The sequence below is a fragment of the Orussus abietinus genome, unplaced genomic scaffold, assembly GCF_000612105.2.
Source record: "Orussus abietinus isolate OABI.00-Male unplaced genomic scaffold, Oabi_2.0 scaffold341, whole genome shotgun sequence".
In the NCBI taxonomy this organism is placed as follows: domain Eukaryota; kingdom Metazoa; phylum Arthropoda; class Insecta; order Hymenoptera; family Orussidae; genus Orussus; species Orussus abietinus.
The window spans coordinates 73,482-94,085 of record NW_019394677.1 but is presented as its reverse complement, the minus strand read 5'-3'; the positions used below and the strand labels follow the sequence as shown (position 1 = coordinate 94,085).

The window sequence follows — 20,604 nt, the reverse complement described above, 5'->3', positions numbered from 1 at the left end:
TTTATTATATGTTCATAAATTAAAAAATATAATTTCTATATATGTTTATAAATTATTGAAACTAAATATGTCATTGAGATTTTAAACAAATATATCAGACATCATCGAATGAAATTGACAAGAAATCTTGAAAAATCTGTCACTTGAGATATTTACCAAAGATTACAAAGAAATATTTAGAAATTATTCTATGCTACTAGGGATACAATCGGTAGGTACTGATTTCATTTTATTTCATACCCTAATTCGGATGAATTCGATTAATTCATAATTAACTAGTAAACTTACGTCTATCTGTGGTGGTAAATTTTGCCAAGCCAATGATTGTTCATATTTTGGATATAACCGAATTCCAACTGCAAGAAAATCTGCCTTCCGTAGCGGATTATCGACGTTCCTGAAATTGTTTCTTAAATTGATTATTGGTATTATTACAATACATTTGTATATGAAAAAATACTTAATTTCGATACGTCTATAATTTACCGCATTACCTTGTTAATTGTTCCTTCTCAAATTTTTTTGACGCTATTATGTTACCCTTAGTGCGTCCTGTTAATGACGAAACCGAACCACTACCGGCAACGATCCAGTCCACATCGGGACCTGCAAAATTTATTATCAAATCGTTATCATAATATATGTACATTATAATAAGTAATCGAATGTTCAATATTTTGTAGAGGGAGAAACTAATTTGTGCAAAAATTATTTCGCTGCTTTTGAAAAAGAACCCCGCTGAAAGAGCAGACAGACACGAACAGAATTTGTATGTACACACTTTTTAGTTTAGTTAGAAGTATAAACTTCTAAACGTTTTTACCGCAATTTTGGACAGAAACAAATAGAAGAAACCTAAACTGACAGGTCTATTCGTTTCTGAACGTGTACAAAATATGGCTAACAAGGAAGGTACCTGAGGTGTCCCCCTCCGATTTTGTCCATTTTTAAATATGTTATAGAGCACTAAAATCTAAGGGACCCGTGTTTTTTTTTTTTTTATTGGCGGATAAACACTTTTAGGGGGTGAAATCAGACTTCAAAGTTTGCTGTGCAAGGGGGTGAGTTGGCTGTTTCATATAGAAGCACTCGACCGATTTTCCTGAAACAACCGTCAAAATGTAGGGAATGAAGAATTATGAAACGTGCATTTGGAATTTTTCGACAAAATTCATTTTTAAGGGGTGAGCCACCCCTTTGAATACTTCTTTTACCCCTTACGCGAGCAGTAACTGCTCTATGCAAATGAAACTTGGTTAATTTATAGACCAGAACAATACAAAAAAAGCATATTTTGTTTTTTTTTCGAGAAACGAACTTTAAGGGTTGTAACAACCCTTTAGTTTTGTTCTGCTCTATAAACTAACCAAGTTTCATTTGGATAGAGCAATTACTGCTCGCGTACGGGGTAAAAGAAGTATTCAAAGGGGTGGCTCACCCCTTAAAAATGAATTTTTTCGAAAAGTTCCAAATGCATGTTTCATCATCCTTCATTCCCTACATTTTGACGGTTGTTTCATGAAAATCGGTCGAGTGCTTCTATATGAAACAGCAAACTCACCCCCTTGCACGGCCAACTTTGAAGCCTGATTTCACCCCCTAAAAGTGTTTATCCGCCGATAAAAAAAAAACGCGGGTCTCTTAGATTTTAGTCCTCTAGTAGTTTAGTATAACATATTTAAAAATGAACAAAATCCTTGTAAGTAATGACTTAAAGAAATGTGAGAGTGCGGCAACCTGCAAACCTGCGTGTCCAAAATACTGATTACTGAAATGGACAGCATTCTCTGTCTTCCATATCTTTCTATTCGTTCTTTTTATTAGGGAAATGCTCTCATTGAAGGACAGTAACCGTAAATCATCCCGTGAAACCCATTATTTATGCATAAATAATGAACATTTAGTAAAGAAATTATTAAAAGCATCAATTACTAATATTTCTCCTCCTCCTCTTCTCAGAAAATGAAATTTTTTACACGTTACTTCTTCTGGAATTCCAAGAACGCGCTACTTATAAAACCGCTGGTATGTTTGTACACTTTTAATTGAATTTTACCAGTCGCAGTTTGTACAGCAGGCGAGATTTGCAATCCATAGACCACCAGTCCGTCGGCAGAGACCAAAGGTAGGGATTTCCTGCTCAGTCGAGCTCTGATTGCAGCGACCATTTCTTCGCCAACTTGTCGTCCTTTCGCCGCCCATTTTCCAGTCTTTAAGATCTTCTAGATTAATTAAATAAAATTTACCTACTCACTGCTAACTTTCTCTTTCTCTATACTATAATTACGGGAGCTTTTAAGGGGGTATTATAGTTTAGAAACTTCAAAACTTCCATTCTTTTTTGCATCTTCTTATAGTTTGGGATTCTGAGAATGTCTCGAAAATATTAATTTGAAATTCGTGTAGAACTCCTATAGTTACAGAGGCTTAAGGTGAAGTGAAACCCCCTTCAAATCCGTCGATACGAAGACAACACTTTTTTTTAAGGGTAGTAGACCAAACTGTCCGAAACTTTGACACATCACTCCTGATCATCTAAAATTGTCCTGACACATTCAAAAATTGGATTTTTGGAAACAATTTTTTAACAGTTCAGACCAGAATCAAAATGGCGTCGAGCTCTCATATTTCGATCAATATACAATTATCGAAGGCTCTGATATGAGAAACGAAAGGGTCAGGACAATTTTACGACAACTTAGAACACTCTGGTAGTCGATAAACTCGCATTTGAACGGGATAAATACAAAAAAAATGTTGTATGCGCTTCTATGCCAAAACGATGGGAATACGAGGTCTCGGAGTGAAAATTTAATTGTCCTGGAAATCACAGATGGCGCAGGGGGTCCCTCTGTATTCAATTAGGGCTCCAAAAAGCATGAATCCAGAGGATTTCTGGAGTTTTACTTCGATTTCTTTGTAATTATTGTAGGAAAACGACTGGTGGAGTATGCCATTTGGTACAATATCCAATATAATTCAACACAGCTGTTAATATAAAAACGAACGTCGGCAACGTAGGCATTTAGAAAAATCTTCTTTATCGACGTCGATCAAGTTCCTCGACGTGTTTCACTTCACCTTAATATGCGTCAAAAACCCCGGCACTGTAGGTTTAATAGTTTTCGCAAAATTAATTTCTAAAAATTACTTAAAAAACAAGCTTCTAGACGATAATACCTCCTTACCCAGTTAACTGTGTCGACCTATTTGAAACGAGTGTTTTCATGACGAGTATACTCGTCAAACACAGCTAACTGGTTAAAAATTGGAAAAAAATTACTGACGTCGGGATCGTCCACTTGTGCAAGAACTGCCAGCAAATCCAGAGCTGCCTGTCGCACTCTTCTACGTTTATCGCCAACCATGGATACAACTTTGGGTGTGATATTTTCGATTTTGAATTTCGAGCTCGGAAATGTGATCAGCGAGAAGATCATTAGTTGCAAGGCATTCTCTCTGGTCTGCAAAGAAAAAAACGGAGTTAGAACATTAGAGATCTGTCTAAATTAGGAGTCTTCTACTGAACTACTACATATTGAACTAAAGCTAGTAATGCGGTCCAGCAAGATTGTAAAATATTAATCGCATCACTCAACGCTACGAGTTTCTCGCTCAGATATGTATTTGGCGTGAAACTACCGAGTTTTTTAAGTTTCAGTAAACATGTTGAGCAAACGTACCCATTCAGCAGATGAGCGCTAACCGATCACTCAACAGTTGTCTTTTCTGAATGCAACCAATGTTGCCTTTTTTACAATGACTCAATGGGTGCATTCAGAGGAGTAAAGCGGTTACCGATGAGTTGGGAACATGTTGCGATTTTTGCTGAAATTGCGATCTGATTGGTCTGATCAGTAAACATGTTGAGTGAACGTACCCATTCAGCACATGAGCGCTAACCGATCACTCAACAGTTGTCTCCTCTGAATGCACCCAATGAAGTTGCCTTTTTTTACAATGTTGTACATGACATGGGTGCATTCAGAGGAGAAAAGCGGTTACCGAGTTGGGAACATGTTCCCAACATGTTGCGATTTTTGCTGAAATTGCGATCTGATTGGCCTGATCAGGAAACATGTTGAGTGAACGTACCCATTCAGCACATGAGCGCTAACCGATCTCTCAACAGTTGTCTCCTCTGAATGCACCCAATGAAGTAGTCTTTTTTAGGTCACGGATGGTTTTGTGGTGGTTGTATAAGATCCAGTGTTCTATCGGGGTATGAAATATGTTATACCTTAGCGTTTCTTGCCCCGATGCAGTGTGGTTGTAGCCATTGTTCCAGAAGCAGAGCAGGGCGTAATTTAAGCATTACGATCCTTGCTAATTGCGCTGCACTCGTTCCACCTTGTCGTGCCAGACCGCCGGCAATTTCTGGCAACGAACGCTTAAGAGCCTCCACGGAAACACCGTTTAAGACAATCTGTGAGAAATACGTATGAAAAATTCACTTCATGAGGTTTAAATTTTAATACAATTTTTTTCCACATCGTTGTATCAATACTTTTAATGAAGAGGCTGAATACTTTTAAGCTTTTCACTTCTGGTAAAGCCCCAGAAGGGTAAATTGCTTTTCAAGGCGATTAGGATCTCCCATGAAGTACTAATCGTGCATGCGTGACTTTCCGCTCTTGACAATCGAAATACCAATGCCGCTTGTATAAGGAGAAGTGAAACCCCCTCAGATCAGTCGATCCGAATGAGACACTTTTTTTTAAGTGTATTGAACCGAACCGTCTGAAACTTTGACACATGACTCGTGAGCACTTAGGAATTATCCTGACACTTTCAACATTAGAATTCTCGAACAGAATTGTTTAACTTACAAGGAAGGTACCTGAGGTGTCCCCCTCCGATTTTGTTCATTTCTAAATGTGTTATAGAGGACTAAAATCTAAGGGACCCGTGTTTTTTTTATCGGCGGATAAACACTTTTAGGGGGTGAAATCAGGCTTCAAAGTTGGCCGTGCAAGGGGGTGAATCGGTTGTTTCATATAGAAGCACTCGACCGATTATCTCGATCTTAAATTAGATCGAAAACCGAATTTCGAAGAGGACCGAATGATGCGGCTACCGAAGTCACAATGAATCTAACAGTGCGCAGAACTGTGCAACTAATGCATGTCACGACCCAAATGCTTCTCGCGCTGTGTCTTAAACGCACAATAGGAACAATAACAGTTCACACTTGTAAGAAACACTAGTGCTACGGTATATTTTACGGTTTTCAATAGAGTTCTTGTTTTTAAATTTTACAACTGTGATGGTCATTTTAACACGTGCCTTTATACGTGTAATTTTTACTTTCCAATGTTATACATGTAACACTGTCGGATGCAAATATAACTACAATATGTTTACAAGAATTCTGCAGTTGCTGCTACAGCCGCAATGGTTAATAGGACAAAAAGTTGTAATTATATCTACAATAATTGTTGTTAAGGTTACAACGATACCGCGAGCATATGTAATGAGTACAATATTATTTTTCTGCGTGTACGTAACATCGGATATATCCGACACTCCTATCGAAAGGGTTAAGGTGAAGTGAAGCCCCCTTCAAATCAGTCGATTCGAATACAACACTTTTTTTTAAGGGTATTAGACCAAACTGTCGGAAACTTTGACACATCACTCCTGATCATCTAAGAATTGTCCTGACACATTCAAAATTTGGATTTTTCAAACAATTTGTTTAACTCAGTCCAGACCAGAACCAAAATGGCCTCGCGCTCTCATATTTCGATCAATATACAATTATCGAAGGCTCTGATATGAGAATCAAAAGGGTTAGGACAATTTTACGACACTTTAGAACAATCTGGTAATCGATAAACTCGCATTTGAACGGAATAAAGGCAAAAAAAGTGTTGTATGCGCTTTTTTGCTAAAACGATGGTAATACGAGGTCTCGGAGGGAAAATTTAATTGGCCTGGAAATCACAGATGGCGCAGGGGGTCCCTCTGCAGTCAATTAGGGCCCCAGAAAGCACGAATCCAGAAGATTTCTGGAGTTTTACTTCGATTTATTGATATTTATTGTATGAAATCGACAGGTGGAGTATGCCATTTGGTACAATACCCAATATAATTCGACGCAGCTGTCGATATAAAAACGAACGTCGGCAACGTAGGTATTTAGAAAAATCTTCTTTGTCGACGTCGATCAAGTTCCTCGAGGTGTTTCACTTCACCTTAATCTTTTCACTGCAGCAGAATTGGTTGCTAGTCCGAGACAATTGAGCCCCAAGTTTGCACTTCAGCACAAAATAAACGAAATGTAACATGCGCTATATTGTCATATTATGCGAATTGTTGGTATTCTCTTCAAGTTTGTTTGATCGTTAAAACATTATGAATTAAAGCCAAGTACATTTGCGCACATGAATGCTTTCCCTGCACATATGGCGCCGCCAGTGTACAACGAGAAGGCATTTATGTCAGTCATTGTACGTGCCAGTTTGTTTAAGGTGAAATGAAACCCCCTCCAAATCAGTCAATTCGAATACAACACTTTTTTTTAAGGGTATTAGACCAAACTGTCGGAAACTTTGACACATCACTCCTGATCATCTAAGAATTGTCCTGACACATTCAAAATTTGAATTTTTTAAAAAAATTTTTTAACTCAGCCCAGACCAGAACCAAAATGGCGTCGAGCTCTCATATTTCGATCAATATACAATTATCGAAGGCTCTGATATGAGAATCGAAAGGGTCAGGACAATTTTACGACAATTTAGAACAATCTGGTAATCGATAAACTCGCATTTGAACGGAATAAAGGCAAAAAAAGTGTTGTATGCGCTTCTTTGCTAAAACGATGGGAATACGAGGTCTCGGAGTGAAAATTTAATTGACCTGGAAATCACAGATGGCGCAGGGAGTCCCTTTGCAGTCAATTAGGGCCCCAGAAAGCACGAATCCAGAAGATTTCTGGAGTTTTACTTCGATTTATTGATATTTATTGTACGAAAACGACAGGTGGAGTATGCCATTTGGTACAATACCCAATATAATTCGACGCAGCTGTCAATATAAAAACCAACGTCAGCAACGTAGGTATTTAGAAAAACCTTCTTTGTCGACGTCGATCAAGTTCCTCGAGGTGTTTCACTTCACCTTAAGTATACGAAATTTCAAGTGCTCACTTTAAATCGTTTATTTAAATTTTCTTGGCATGTATGGCTAGGACCTAGTTTTAAATTGTTCATTTCTCTGACAATGAGTGCGTTTGATGATCATAGTTCAAGACGAAATGTAATAAAAATTACCTTTGCCACTTCCAAACCTGCTGCAGCGACTCGACAACTTCTTTCACCTCCAAGAACGGCATGTAATAAAGATCCGAGTCTGGATTCGACAATTATCAGTGCCGAAGATGTTCTCAGGACTGCCGAAATTCTTTCCAAGCTTCTCACTCTAGCCGTCCAGTCTTCCTGTTAAATCCATGTAAATCACTTAAATTATTGCAATAAATTAACGCAAAAATAATATTTCTGTAATTTTACACCTCCATTCAAATTTCCATTCGTTTTGAAAGTTGGTATTGTAAAAAACAATTGTTCGGTAATTAACTGTAATCTCTTACTCAAGTCAGTTACGGATGACTTAGGAAATTGTTTAACCGTACTCCGTTAATAAAATATAAATAAATCTTGCGATGGTAATTACAAGTGCAGCTGATAAACGTGTTGATTTAGATTGTAATTATTCAAATTTACCTACACTGAAAAAATCGATGGAAATTTAGATACATTTTTTCACACTGCATAACTGAAGTTTTATGTAAAAGAGCGTAAAAGGGAAAAATTACAAACCAGAAAATGTATGAATGCACGTGACATTGTATATGTACTGCATTAGTGCCTTTCTACTTCAGGTGAATGAAACAGTATATTGTAATTTTTTTTCGTGGCATGTAAAACCTTTACCATGTATGTAAATCTACAGGTCACCTATTAAGGTGAAGTGAAACTCGCTTCAGATCAGTCGATTCGAATACAACACTTTTTTTTAAGGGCATTAGACCAAACTGTCCGAAACTTTGACACATAACTCCTGATCATCTAAGAATTGTCCTGACACATTCCAAATTTGGGTTTATTAGAAAAATTTTTAACCTCAGCCCATATAATCAGGATTTAAATCCAGGATTTTAAAACTTTTATTCTCATTCATTGATGTCTTATAGAAAATTTTATATTGTCCATTTCTGACAAAACGCATCCAACATATTTTTAACCAGTTTATCGATTCTCCATTAGAATTCTTTACCCTTTTAAAAATTGCGTCTTCTGATAATTTGGTTCATACAAAATCCTCTTGTTTCATTTCATTTAGAATAAAGTTATTGCCTCTTCGGCAATTTTTGATAATATTATAATAATCTTGGGGGACAAACAGTAAATTATTTTCTTTTAATGACATTTCTCCCACGCCAAAATCTCTATAATTTGTTAAAAACGAATGTCCCGGTATTAAAAATGTATGATTTATGATTTCCACATTATGTTAAACAGTTTGGACAATTTTTAGCCACATTAAAGCTACTTTAACGTTTATATTTTGCCCTGCACACATGTCACTGTAAGCTATAATGTGTCTTTCACTTATTAAATTTTTAAGGTGAAGTGAAACACGTCGAGGAACGTGATCAACGTCAATAAAGATTTTTCTAAATGCCTATTTTGCCAACGTTGGTTTTTACATCGACAGCTGTATCGAATTATATTGGGTATTGTACCAAATGACGTACTCCATCTGTCGTTTTCGTACAATAAATATCAAGAAATCGAAGTAAAACTCCAGAAATCCTCTAGATTCATGCTTTGTGGGGCCCTAATTGACTGCAGAGGGACCCCCTGCGCCATCTGTGATTTCCAGGTCAATTAAATCTTCACTCCGAGATCTCGTATTTTCATCGTTTTGGCATAGAAGCGCATACAACACTTTTTTTGCCTTTATCCCGTTCAAATGCGAGTTTATCGATTACCAGAGTGTTCTAAATTGTCGTAAAATTGTCCTGACCCTTTGGATTCTCATATCAGAGCCTTTGATAATTGTATATTGATCGAAATATGAGAGCTCGACGCCATTTTGGTTTTGATCTGGGCTGAGTTAAAAAATAAAAAAAAAAATCCAAATTTTGAATGTGTCAGGACAATTCTTAGATGATCAGGATTGACGGGTCAAAGTTTCGGACAGTTTGGTCTAATACCCTTAAAAAGAAGTGTTGTATTAGAATCGACTGATTTGAAGGGGGTTTCACTTCACCTTAACCTCCTCCGGACACTTGAACGTATATACATACTATAGTAATGTCTCCTATATTTTTATAAACTCTAGAAGTACACTGTGACTGGCCGGCCAAAAAAGTGGTACAATAACAATCCTTGTCTCCTTTACATCATGCTCTCATTGCTCCCGCTGGTTGAAAGGGGCCACTTTCCGGAAGCTCTATAGGCAGGGAAAGTCACATTTTCCCCTGGGAATTTTGCAAAAATGATATAACATAAAATATTCAGTGTTTATTATCTTACTTTGTCATGCAAATCGTCCAGGACTTCCTGATCCACGAGTCCCAGTTCTTCCCAGCTAGGTTCCTGCAGTTTCCCTTCGCTTTCGCTGCTGCTGCACGTAAGACTTCCGTCTGCATATGAAATGACGACTTTTCCAGAATGTACGCGTGAGTTTTCCACAATTATCTTTTCTTCCGGCACATCAACGATTTTCATGGGTTTCTCACTCATAGAAGCAGTTTTTCCACATTTCACTTCAGCTCCAACTGGTACAACCTCTCCTTCCAATGTCAACTTTCCGAAATCCACCTTCTCATCGACTTCTTCTCCCTTCTTAACCATTAATTTTGTTTCATTGTACATGTTTGATGAAGGAAAGTAAGTCTCGGGAGTTGCCAATTGATTGTTCTCTTCCAAGGGTTTGTCTTGCCTTGTCAAATTATCGGCAAGTTCCCCCAGCTGATTGGTACTGCTTGGCGTGAAGACTTGATTCGTAACTTTGTCATATTGATTCTGATTTTCTTCGACGGAAAATTGGTTTACAATTTCTCCAAATTGTTCAGCCTCGGTGACAAATGAAACGCGTTTTACAGGGGTACCGAAAACCCGTTCCTGTTCCCTCAAAGAACTTTCTCCATTCGAGCTAGGATGAAGCTTCTGTTCTTTCCTTCTCTGGGACTTCTTTTCGGGACTGGACAACTCCATGAGGATGTAGTTGCGTTCCTGCCGAGGAAAGCTCTCAAAGCTGTCCTTGGAACAACGCCTTTGAGATTCCTTCTTCACCTCGGATTTATTTTCTTTTTCGGCATCCTTTGACAAGTCTTCTAACTCGATTACTTCCAGAGTGTTCTTCCGCGAATCCTCTTCCTTTCTTGCCTCTTGTTCACCAATGACATTATTTTCTTGTTTCTCTAAATGGAAACTGTTTGCTTCTTCGACTTCATTTACTTTCTGCGCCGTCTTTGCAGAATGTTTCCGCGATTTCCTCTTCTCGTCGAATTTTCTTTCCGTTACTACTTGCTTCGATTCCTTCGATAGAATCATTTTTTGGGAATCGTCCTGCAAGTCTTCACCTCTTGTTCTTTCCTCCAATTTTCTGCTACTTCGATCTCTTTTACCCAAATTGGAATCTTTATCTATCTCCTTATGACTTCTGTCCATTTTTCCAACATTTATAAAATGTGCTCCACCTTCCTTCACTTCCTTTGTCGTTGTCCCCTTCTTGTTACTTCTTTCTACGTTTTCCTCCCCTGACTTTACATTTCCAGTGTGACAGTCATTTCCGTGAACCTTAAGACACTCGTATCCATTTACTGAGCCCCTTTCACTCTCCAAATCACTCTGATAGCCTTTTTTTCTTCTTTCTTCTTCCTCTTTATCCCTACCGTCTTCTGTCTCTAAAAAACAATCCGTTCTCATTTTTTCGTCCCCTTTACTGCTCTTCAGTGTCGTCACCTTTTCCTCCTGCCCACTTGTTGCAGTTTCTCCGAGGCAATCCAAATTCTCCTGTCCAAGCTCCATTTTCATTTTCCAGACCTGTTTCTCATTCTTTTCACCGAGGGGATTTCTTTTAGGAGACCGTTTTACTTCTGCTCGATTCCTAATCTCTTCAACCACAAATATAGGACTATTTGGCCTGCTTAGGATGCCCTTTTTCGGACTCAGATCAGCGTTGTGAATATAAGGCTCTCTTCTGGGACTGTTGCTGACCGACCTGGATACCCATTTAGGTATATCTCCAGCAAGATTAGGGCTACACGGTTGGGAAGAGGATCTTTCACGAAGAACAGGCATCTTGGTGGTCGGAACAACGGGAAGTGGTATTTTTGTTCTAGTCCTGTCGTTCATCAGCGTTTCGTTTTCGTCGCTGTCCGGGGTCCTGAGCTTCACGACTTCTCCCCCAAAATGCACTCTTCTAGGGTTTTTCTTCCGATGTTGGATCTGCTCGGCGACTGAAGTCTCATCTGTGATAACTCCTTTCCGTTCTTCTTCCTCCTCCTTTTGCTCGAGAATGGTCATGGTAATCGCTGTTTCTTCGTTGAACTTGATTTCCGTCTCCAGGACCACTCTAGCCGGAGGCATCGCCACTCTCCGCTCCTCTTCGACGACCCCAGAAGAGTCACTGTCCTCATTTCTAGAATCTTGCTCGTTCCCTGATTTATCGGCGTTATCCTTCTCCTTCTCGTCGTATAAGATTCTTCCTAAATCCAGGTTCGCGTTGAAGGCCTCGCAGAGAACCTCGAAGTCTGTTTTTACTTTGGCATCATAACTATCTACCTACGAGTGGAGTTCCCCAGACTCAATAACATCTCGAATCTTCACCAGTGACGTTAAAGCTGCTTCCTGATGAAGTTATGGCTTCTCTCAGGATTGAGTTCGAAGTGCGAGGACTATTAAACGAGAGGAAGGAAAACGATGAACTGCTGAGGATTGTTTCGGCGGCTACGTTGTCTTGGAACCCGTCCGAAGCACGAGTCGAGTCAGGCCTTTGGTGAGAATCTGCACATTTGGAGAAAATCGAGTTTGTTATGGCTTAGAATTACTTTACAATGAGTCCCAACGATACACACAAAAATATTATGAAGCAATTCAATAATTACTTATAAAACGACAGCAGCAGTCCAAATTCTACAGGCATAATCTCTGCATAGTACTTACAAGGAAGGTACCTGAGGTGTCCCCCTCCGATTTTGTTCATTTTTAAATATGTTATAGAGGACTAAAATCTGAGGGACCCGTGTTTTTTTTTATCGGCGGATAAACACTTTTAGGGGGTGAAATCAGGCTTCAAAGTTGGCCGTGCAAGGGGGTGAGTTGGCTGTTTCATATAGAGGCACTCGACCGATTTTCATGAAACAACCATCAATATGTATGGAATGAAGAATTATGAAACATGCATTTGGAATTTTTCGAAAAAATTCATTTTTAAGGGGTGAGCCACCCCTTTGAATACTTCTTTTACCCCTTACGCGAGCAGTAATAGTTCTATCCTAATGAAACTTTTTTTGTATTGTCCTGGTCTATACATTAACCAAGTTTCATTTGGATAGAGCAATTACTGCTGGCGTAAGGAGTAAAAGAAGTATTCAAAGGGGTGGCTCACCCCTTAAAAATGAATTTTTTCGAAAAATTCCAAATGCATGTTTCATAATTCTTCATTCCCTACATATTGACGGTTGTTTCATGAAAATCGGTCGAGTGCCTCTATATGAAACAGCCAACTCACCCCCTTGCACGGCCAACCTTGAAGCCTAATTTCACCCCCTAAAAGTGTTTATCCGCCGATAAAAAAAAACACGGGTCCCTTAGATTTTAGTCCTCTATAACATATTTAAAAATGAACAAAATCGGAGAGGGACACCTCAGGTACCTTCCTTGTTAGTAATGGGTCTTTATTAGGGATTGTTAGGACGGCAGGGAAAATACCACCGTCGGTCCTTTAGCCTAATACAACGTCAATTGTGACACGCAGGGCCTAGTTATTTCCCTCAAAAAATGCTCATTGTAAGTTTAGATGCGGTACCGACTCACTAGGCACTCGCGGTAGATCTTACTAGTGTCGACGCCCAACAGGTAAACATTCAATATATTTGTCCCGCATAGGACCCCTTGTTAATAGCTATAGTTTTTGGACGATACATTAGCTATTGCGTTCGGCTTAGGCAGGACAAAGACGATCGTCCAAGCCTCAGGCCCAGATTACTGTTTTATGGCCCCCAGACTGCACGATAAGACCCTATCGTACTTCCGCCCCGACTCAATTTGCATGGATTTCCCTTCTTGGGCCTCTTCCGTGACCAATTGATGAGCAGTCCTTACGGAGGGGCGACCAATAACATCATAGATTCCTTCCTCGTCCCTCCCACCAAACGTTCAGAGAATTTTGGCAATAGGGCTGGAAGAGGAAGGAAGCAGTTGCTTTCCGACAACGAACGAAGCTCAATGCTGGAATTAATTAGAGCATAACACGACCGAGGTTTATAATTATATAAATTCTTAGTATATACGCCAGACACGTTTTTCCCTTCGGTCTGAGACCTCAGATAACATTGCAGTAGAATTGACCAAAGAGAGAAGAACAGTAGGGGGTCAATTTGACCCACGTGCGTGCTGTAGGGTTGAAACTCGGCATTCCTTGTACGGTTGTAATTAAGTATAACACATATATAGTTGAAATTAAAGCAGTTTATGTATACATATTTGTTGACACAATGAAAATTTTCTTGGTCTACCCCGACGTGGCAATAAATCCAGGATTTTAAAACTTTCATTCTCATTCATTGATGTCTTATAGAAAATTTGATATGGTTCATTTCTGACAAAACGCATCCAACATATTTTTAACCAGTTTATCGATTCTTCGATAGAATTCTTTACCCTTTTAAAAATTGCGTCTTCTAATAATTTGGTTCATACAAAATCCTCTTGTTTCATTTCATTTAGAATAAAGTTATTGCCTCTCCGGCAATTTTTCGATAATATTATAATAATCTTGGGCAACAAACAGTAAATTATTTCTTTTAATGACATTTTTACCACGCCAAAATCTCTATCATTTGTTAAAAACGAATGTCCCGATATTAAAAATGTATGATCTATGATTTCCACATTATGTTCAACAGTTTGGACAATTTTTAGCCACATTAAAGCTACTTTAACGTTTCTATTTTGTCCTGCACACATGTCACTGCAAGCTATAATGTGTCTTCCACTTCTTAAATTTTGAACATGTTTTAGGATGCATGAAACTATTTCTTGAGCACCTCTTGATGCAATAGTTTCATCTCAAACGTACACGTGAACGTTATCGTTATGAAAATTGTGAATACCCAAATTCAGACCGTACATATAGATTGGATTTAGGCCACTTTCAAAATGATTGTTTTAAGTATTGAACTAACTCTGAAAACTTATGTGTCCAAAATCATCGTATTTACTCGGAATATAATTACCCCCAAATACTTTATTGATAGATAACTTCAAGTTATACATGTAACCTCGGGCAACCGAAAATAATTGACAAATGGACTTAGTCCACTTTCAAAATAAACGGCTCAATTAATAAAAATATATCAACTGCATAGGCCTTAATTCGCAAGTCTTTCTCCGAGCAATAGAATGTATCGTAACACCATACAAAAGTCGGCACCAGAACTAGGCGAACGTTTATCGTTTAATCTGATACGAACCCCTCAACGTTCAAAAGTAGCACAAGCGAAATCACGACCCATATTAGGAGTTCATATAAACTCGAAAAGAAACATTTAATTCCTACAATTAGCCAAGCCCAAACAAAAACATTCATCATATACAATTTAAATACGGTAAATTAATAAATCATAATTTACGTCATTCATATCGCTAATAACTATTAAAATGAATACCCTAGATGCTACGTTGCAGTGAAATCTCCATTGATAGTCCACAGAAATTTTTTCGCTGAAAAATGCTGGTTAAAAAATAGTCTTAAAAAATATAATCGTTTTCAGCGAGCATTTATCGTTTGATCTGATACGAACCCCCAACGTTCAAAAGTAGCACAAGCGAAATCACGACCCATATTAGGAGTTCATATAAACTCGAAAAGAAACATTTAATTCCTACAATTAGCCAAGCTCAAACAAAAACATCGTATACAATTTAAATACGGTAAAGTAATAAATCATAATTTACGTCATTCATATCATTAATAACTATTAAAATTAATACACTACATGCTACGTTGCAGTGAAATCTCCATTGATAGTCCACAGAAATTTTTCCGCTGAAAAATGCTGGTTAAAAAAGAGACTTAAAAAAATATAATCGTTTTCAGTATTTTAATCTATAGATGATTATTATATTTACTAAAGGGTATAAGGAATGAGAAAGGAATTTTAGAGGTCAATGGAATGCGGCAAACAAGGAGGCTTCCAAATCTTACCTGGTGATGGAGGCTGATTTGGAAATGCGAAGAACAATGCTAGGTATCACGAAGAGCCATACGACACCGAGCGATTTACGAACGCATGTTAAAGATTTACTACGATTGGTCCGCGGCCGGTGTCGTAGTTCGCGGATTGGCCGTGGCGTGCCACGCGGATCGGCGTACTCCACTTAAAATACACCAGGGACGACGTGCGTTCAGTCGAGGCTCGCATGTGACTGTCGATCTTCGCGCGGGGTAGTTGCCGCTAATATCGACCGCCCCCACTTCGCGCTTAACATTCCCCTCACTAAAGAACTATACGGCTCGTAATCTCTGCTAGGTATAAAAAAAGGATGGCCACTCGTGTATACCATACAAAACGCGTCAAACGGTTTCACAGTAATCCAAACCTTTTTCTCTACGTTTTTACGTAAAACATTTTTTACGCGAAACATTTTTACGTGAAACATTTTTACGTGAAACATCTTTATGGGAAACATTTTTACGTGAAACATTTTTACGTGAAACATTGTTACGTGAAACATTTTTACGTGAAACATTTTTATGGGAAACATTTTTACGTGAAACATTTTTACGTGAAACATTTTTACGCGAAACATTTTTACGCGAAACATTTTTACGCGAAACATTTTTACGTGAAACATTTTGACGTAAAACATTTTTACTTAAAAAACACCATTAATCGAAAACAAGTTCAGTATCTGATTGTAACCGTAAAAAAAAACAAATAATTTTAACGAGGCCTTATAAATACCCACTGAACACCAAACCTAACAGTTACATAACTTAAAACTAACACATAACATAACGTTTGTTACAATGTAATAACCTAACAATTACATAACATAGAGCTAACTAGTTATATGACATTTGTTATAATGCAGTAACTTAACAGTTATGTGGACAACATGGAGGTAACAGGTTTCATAACATTTGTTACTATCATATCTATATAAATGTAGCGTAACTTCGTTACTCTCATCTTACATTATGTTACTGTCCTGATATTACTGTGTATATGGAGCACATATTTGTAACAAAACCGAACTGCATTGGTGCTGTCATTTATTTTATTACATCATCGACATCGTCATTGTCATAATTCATCGTCAAATGTCATAAGATTAATAAATGTCATATTTTGTTTACTAGTCGCATGAAAAATGTGATTTTAATTCGTACGCGCATATACATTATTAGTAATTGTTTGCTAGTCGAATGAAATCATAATAGTCTATAAGTAAAATCAGATAGTTTATCATTTACATTATTTCGTTGAAAGTCTGACTTGTCATTTAATATCTAACTATTGTCAAGTACCAAGAAATAATTAAAATAATTTTGAATAAAATTGCTTAATCTTTTTTATTAAATGGATGAAAAATTAATATTATTTGAAGGTAACTGAAATTATAACATTAATGTAACATTAATATAACATGTTACATAACATGTTACCTTACCAAGTGGGAAATAATAACTAACATCTAACTTCCATGTTACTTTTATGCTACATAACATGTTAGTTTCGAAAACGTAACATTTACCCAACAGTTATATAACAGTGTTCACTAGGTACTAGCTGAAAGAAATATTTCTATAATAAATGTTTCTGCAAAAGTTTGTTTCATGTTCAACATATAAAAGTAATATAATCACATATTATTTAGTAGGTACATGATAAGTTAAGGTGACATGAAAGCCGCCGAAAAAATGTTATCGACGTCGATGAAAGGAAATTCATCTAGTGGCAACGCCATTTTGGATACCCAATTGATGATATAAATTGGTACGCCACGTTACCGATATTTATATTTCTGCTGAAGTCTGTTACACTCTACATTGAGAGTTATACGAAATTACCTGTTCCATGTGTCATTTCAGTAAAGTAATGATAACGAGATCGATGTAAGACTCTAAATCCCATCGATTCACGAATTTTTATACTCTAATGGACCAACGGCTCCGTCTGTGACTTCCTTGCTCTCTCGCGGATCTTATACCACCCGACGACATTTTAATTTGGAGTCGTTCATCCTCGGGACTTATGGCCCCTTCTTTCCGCGGCTCGCAAGATGGATTGTTAATTTACGACGACCGTAGTTGACAGAAGTAATTGACAGAGGGAAAGGAGGATCGATTCCTCCGCGAGAACTGTTGCCTCGAATCAAGTTTGCCATCTACTCGTAACGTTAACCCTTTGTTGTCCATGCTTTATTCGGACACGTAATTTAAAGACTTGTATTTGTATTTAAAATACAAGTAGAGAATTTAATTCTATCAGTTTTTACGAAACTGGCTATTTCGAGTTATGCGTGTTGTTTAACTTTTTCGAGAGTTGATTCAGTTGATGGATCAAGTATCATCCTGATCGATTCTTTTGTAATATTCTCATTTCTCTGGAAATATTTAATTTTAAATGGAAATAGATTCTCATTGGCTATTAAGGGGATGTTCTACTACCAGAGCCAAAACTTCTTTTAATTACAGTACTTACATATGTCACAAATAAATACTCATAAAAATATTTTAGAGATGAAATATGCATTGAATATTTTATCTTAGTTTATTTGGACAATGTAACCGTATTGCATGCAATTGTATGTCTTTAAATCAATACCCTCGCTTTATTCAAGTAGTGGTTCCTAAGCGAATGTGGCGGCGCCACATCTTTAAAATGTAAGGAAGCAATTTAATTTCATCAGTTTTTGCGAAAGTAGCTACTTCGAGTTATGTGTGCTGTTTAACTTTTTTGAGAGTTGATTCGATTAACAGAGCAAGTCTCATTCTGATCGATTCTTTTCTAATATTCTCATTTCTCTAGAAATATTTAATTTTAAACGGAAATAGATTCAAAATCTATTTCAAATAGGAAATCCAAAATAGTTTATTGCCCAGGTTTGCGTTTATAAAAATCTCGTATAAAATAAGTTTCTTAAATTTACGGGTGCTCATTTACATGCTCATTTAATGATTTGCAGGTATCCATTTATTCGAGGAATACGGAGAAAGGTGTAGAACATAAATACATACGAGACATGAAATTATAATTCCGCTTTTATGTCCCAAAGTGGATGCAATAACAATTTTCCTGCGCCATTTAACTGTATAAATATTAATAAACTATTTTTTTAACCCAAGATAATATTCTAACTTCGTTTCAGTGGATGGAACAATTGAGTCGCAAAAAAACTAATTAACTTTTAATAAAGCATGTTTTAATGCATTGTTTAAGAAATTCTGTAAGTAACCATCTAACAAAAACTACGATAAGTGGATCAGGAACATTTCACAATAATATTTAAATAATTTTCATTAATTGTTTGTGTTTATACACATTTTCTTTAGGAAATCCATTCTGCCTCTTGGGCGATTCAAATTCCGCGCTGCTCTCGCCGCTAGTACGCCGCGCGGCTGGAGAGGGCAGTAGGTCCGCGAGGAAACCATCAATGAATGTCGGTGTACACTTTCTTAGAGTTCTAAATCCAGTAAGTTACGTCAGAAACAAAGAGAAATTCCCGGTAATTTATCGGTAATTTCTCCAAAGCCCTTTTTATCGAGAAATTATGAGAATTTGAATTTTTCAACAGAGCGAACGAGAGGTTTCGATTAGCTATAGAGAAACATCGTAGAGGGGAATTTCCGTTGTACGTTCTTCGTAGCCAATCAAAACCTCCCATTCGCTTCGTCACAGAATGAAATATCAGTTCGTTTGAAAGAAATGGTATGGAATTTTCCGTGAAGTTGTACATACGTGAATATTTTTAGCTGGAGGTAAATACGACCCTATAATCAATATTTTCTAATAGTAATTATTACTCTTTAGGTTAAACTTTGAAGTTGATTGAAAAAAAAAAGTTTTTTAAACGAAGAAACCTAAAGTATAAATAACAAAATTAACGTTCTCTTAAATTCTCAATGTTCCCGGTAACTTACGGTATGTTTCACAGTTACTTTCTCCAATTTAATGTTACCGAGAATTTTCGAACTCTACACTTTCTCTACACTTTCTACCCTCGATCCCGAGCGAGTGCAAGAAGGGTAGTCCGCGAATTTGGCGGCAAATTTCAAAATTGAAAAGATCAACAAACAGGAAAATACAAAATTTATGCTAACATCTCAACGTAATATAAGTAGAAGTAATTATTAGTGCATCTTCTTCATGTATAGAACGATTTAGCGTTTTAGTTTTGTACATAATGTTTGAAACAATTTACAATAATTATGTATTACTACGTAACCGCGGTTGGAATTAACTAAACTATAATTTTTACCTGTTGTAGTTAAATTGCTTTTCATTCCGCTGCAATAACATTCTCACCCTTAGTGATCCTCAACACCTGAAATTCGTGAAAGAAATTTTCATCTTACATTGTTGTACATTCGGACCCTCTCCAGTGTGTCAATATCACACACCGGTGAATGTCAACATTTACCGGTGTAAGTCAGAAATAAGGGTATTTAGCAAATATTTCGGACATACAGTAAGCGACTATGTGAATGTTGACATTCACCGGTGAAAGTCGACATTCTTCAGATTTCGGTGTTTCACTGTACATGGATACAGATGATAAAAAAAAATTGTTTTTCCTCCGTTCCCTCGATTCCATTACATTTCCAAGGTGTTCGGGACTTTGATTTCTTTTCTTTCCACTGATCATGATTATTGCTAGGTGTTATCGGTATAATTAATCTTAATTGCACAGTTATCGTTATTTTCTTTGCTTTATTAACGCTAAAAATTGAATCTCTTGCTACGAGATTTCGATCCCTGGTACAATCGAACTTAGGATACTCCCGGTGAGTTACGATTAACAAGCCTTAAGCCAATCTTCATTATTTATTCGGTCCTTTATTTATGAAATATTTTCCCTCATTGACACGGTGAGTTGCGATTTTACTAGCCTTAAGCCAATCTTCATTATTTATTAGGTCCTTTATTTATGAAATATTTTTCCTCATTGACACGGTGAGTTGCGATTAACCAGCCTTAATCCAATCTTCATTATTTATTAGGTCCTTTATTTATGAAATATTTTTCCTCATTGACACGGTGAGTTGCGATTAACAAGCCTTAAGCCAATCTTCATTATTTATTCGGTCCTTTATTTATGAAATATTTTTCCTCATTGACACGGTGAGTTGCGATTA

At 37.2% G+C, this 20,604-nt stretch overlaps 1 protein-coding gene across 1 annotated transcript in view; it reads right to left on the bottom strand.

The window, feature by feature from the left end:
- The window catches only part of LOC105694728, a 23,930-nt gene extending 6,605 nt beyond the window's left edge, over positions 1–17,325 (bottom strand). Inside the window, 8 exon segments of the mRNA XM_023432984.1 lie at positions 289–409; positions 495–606; positions 2,057–2,222; positions 3,288–3,464; positions 4,241–4,426; positions 7,278–7,442; positions 9,546–11,867; positions 17,317–17,325. Coding sequence (XP_023288752.1) covers positions 289–409; positions 495–606; positions 2,057–2,222; positions 3,288–3,464; positions 4,241–4,426; positions 7,278–7,442; positions 9,546–11,867; positions 17,317–17,325 — 3,258 coding nt within the window.
- Between the last annotated feature and the right edge of the window lie 3,279 nt (positions 17,326–20,604).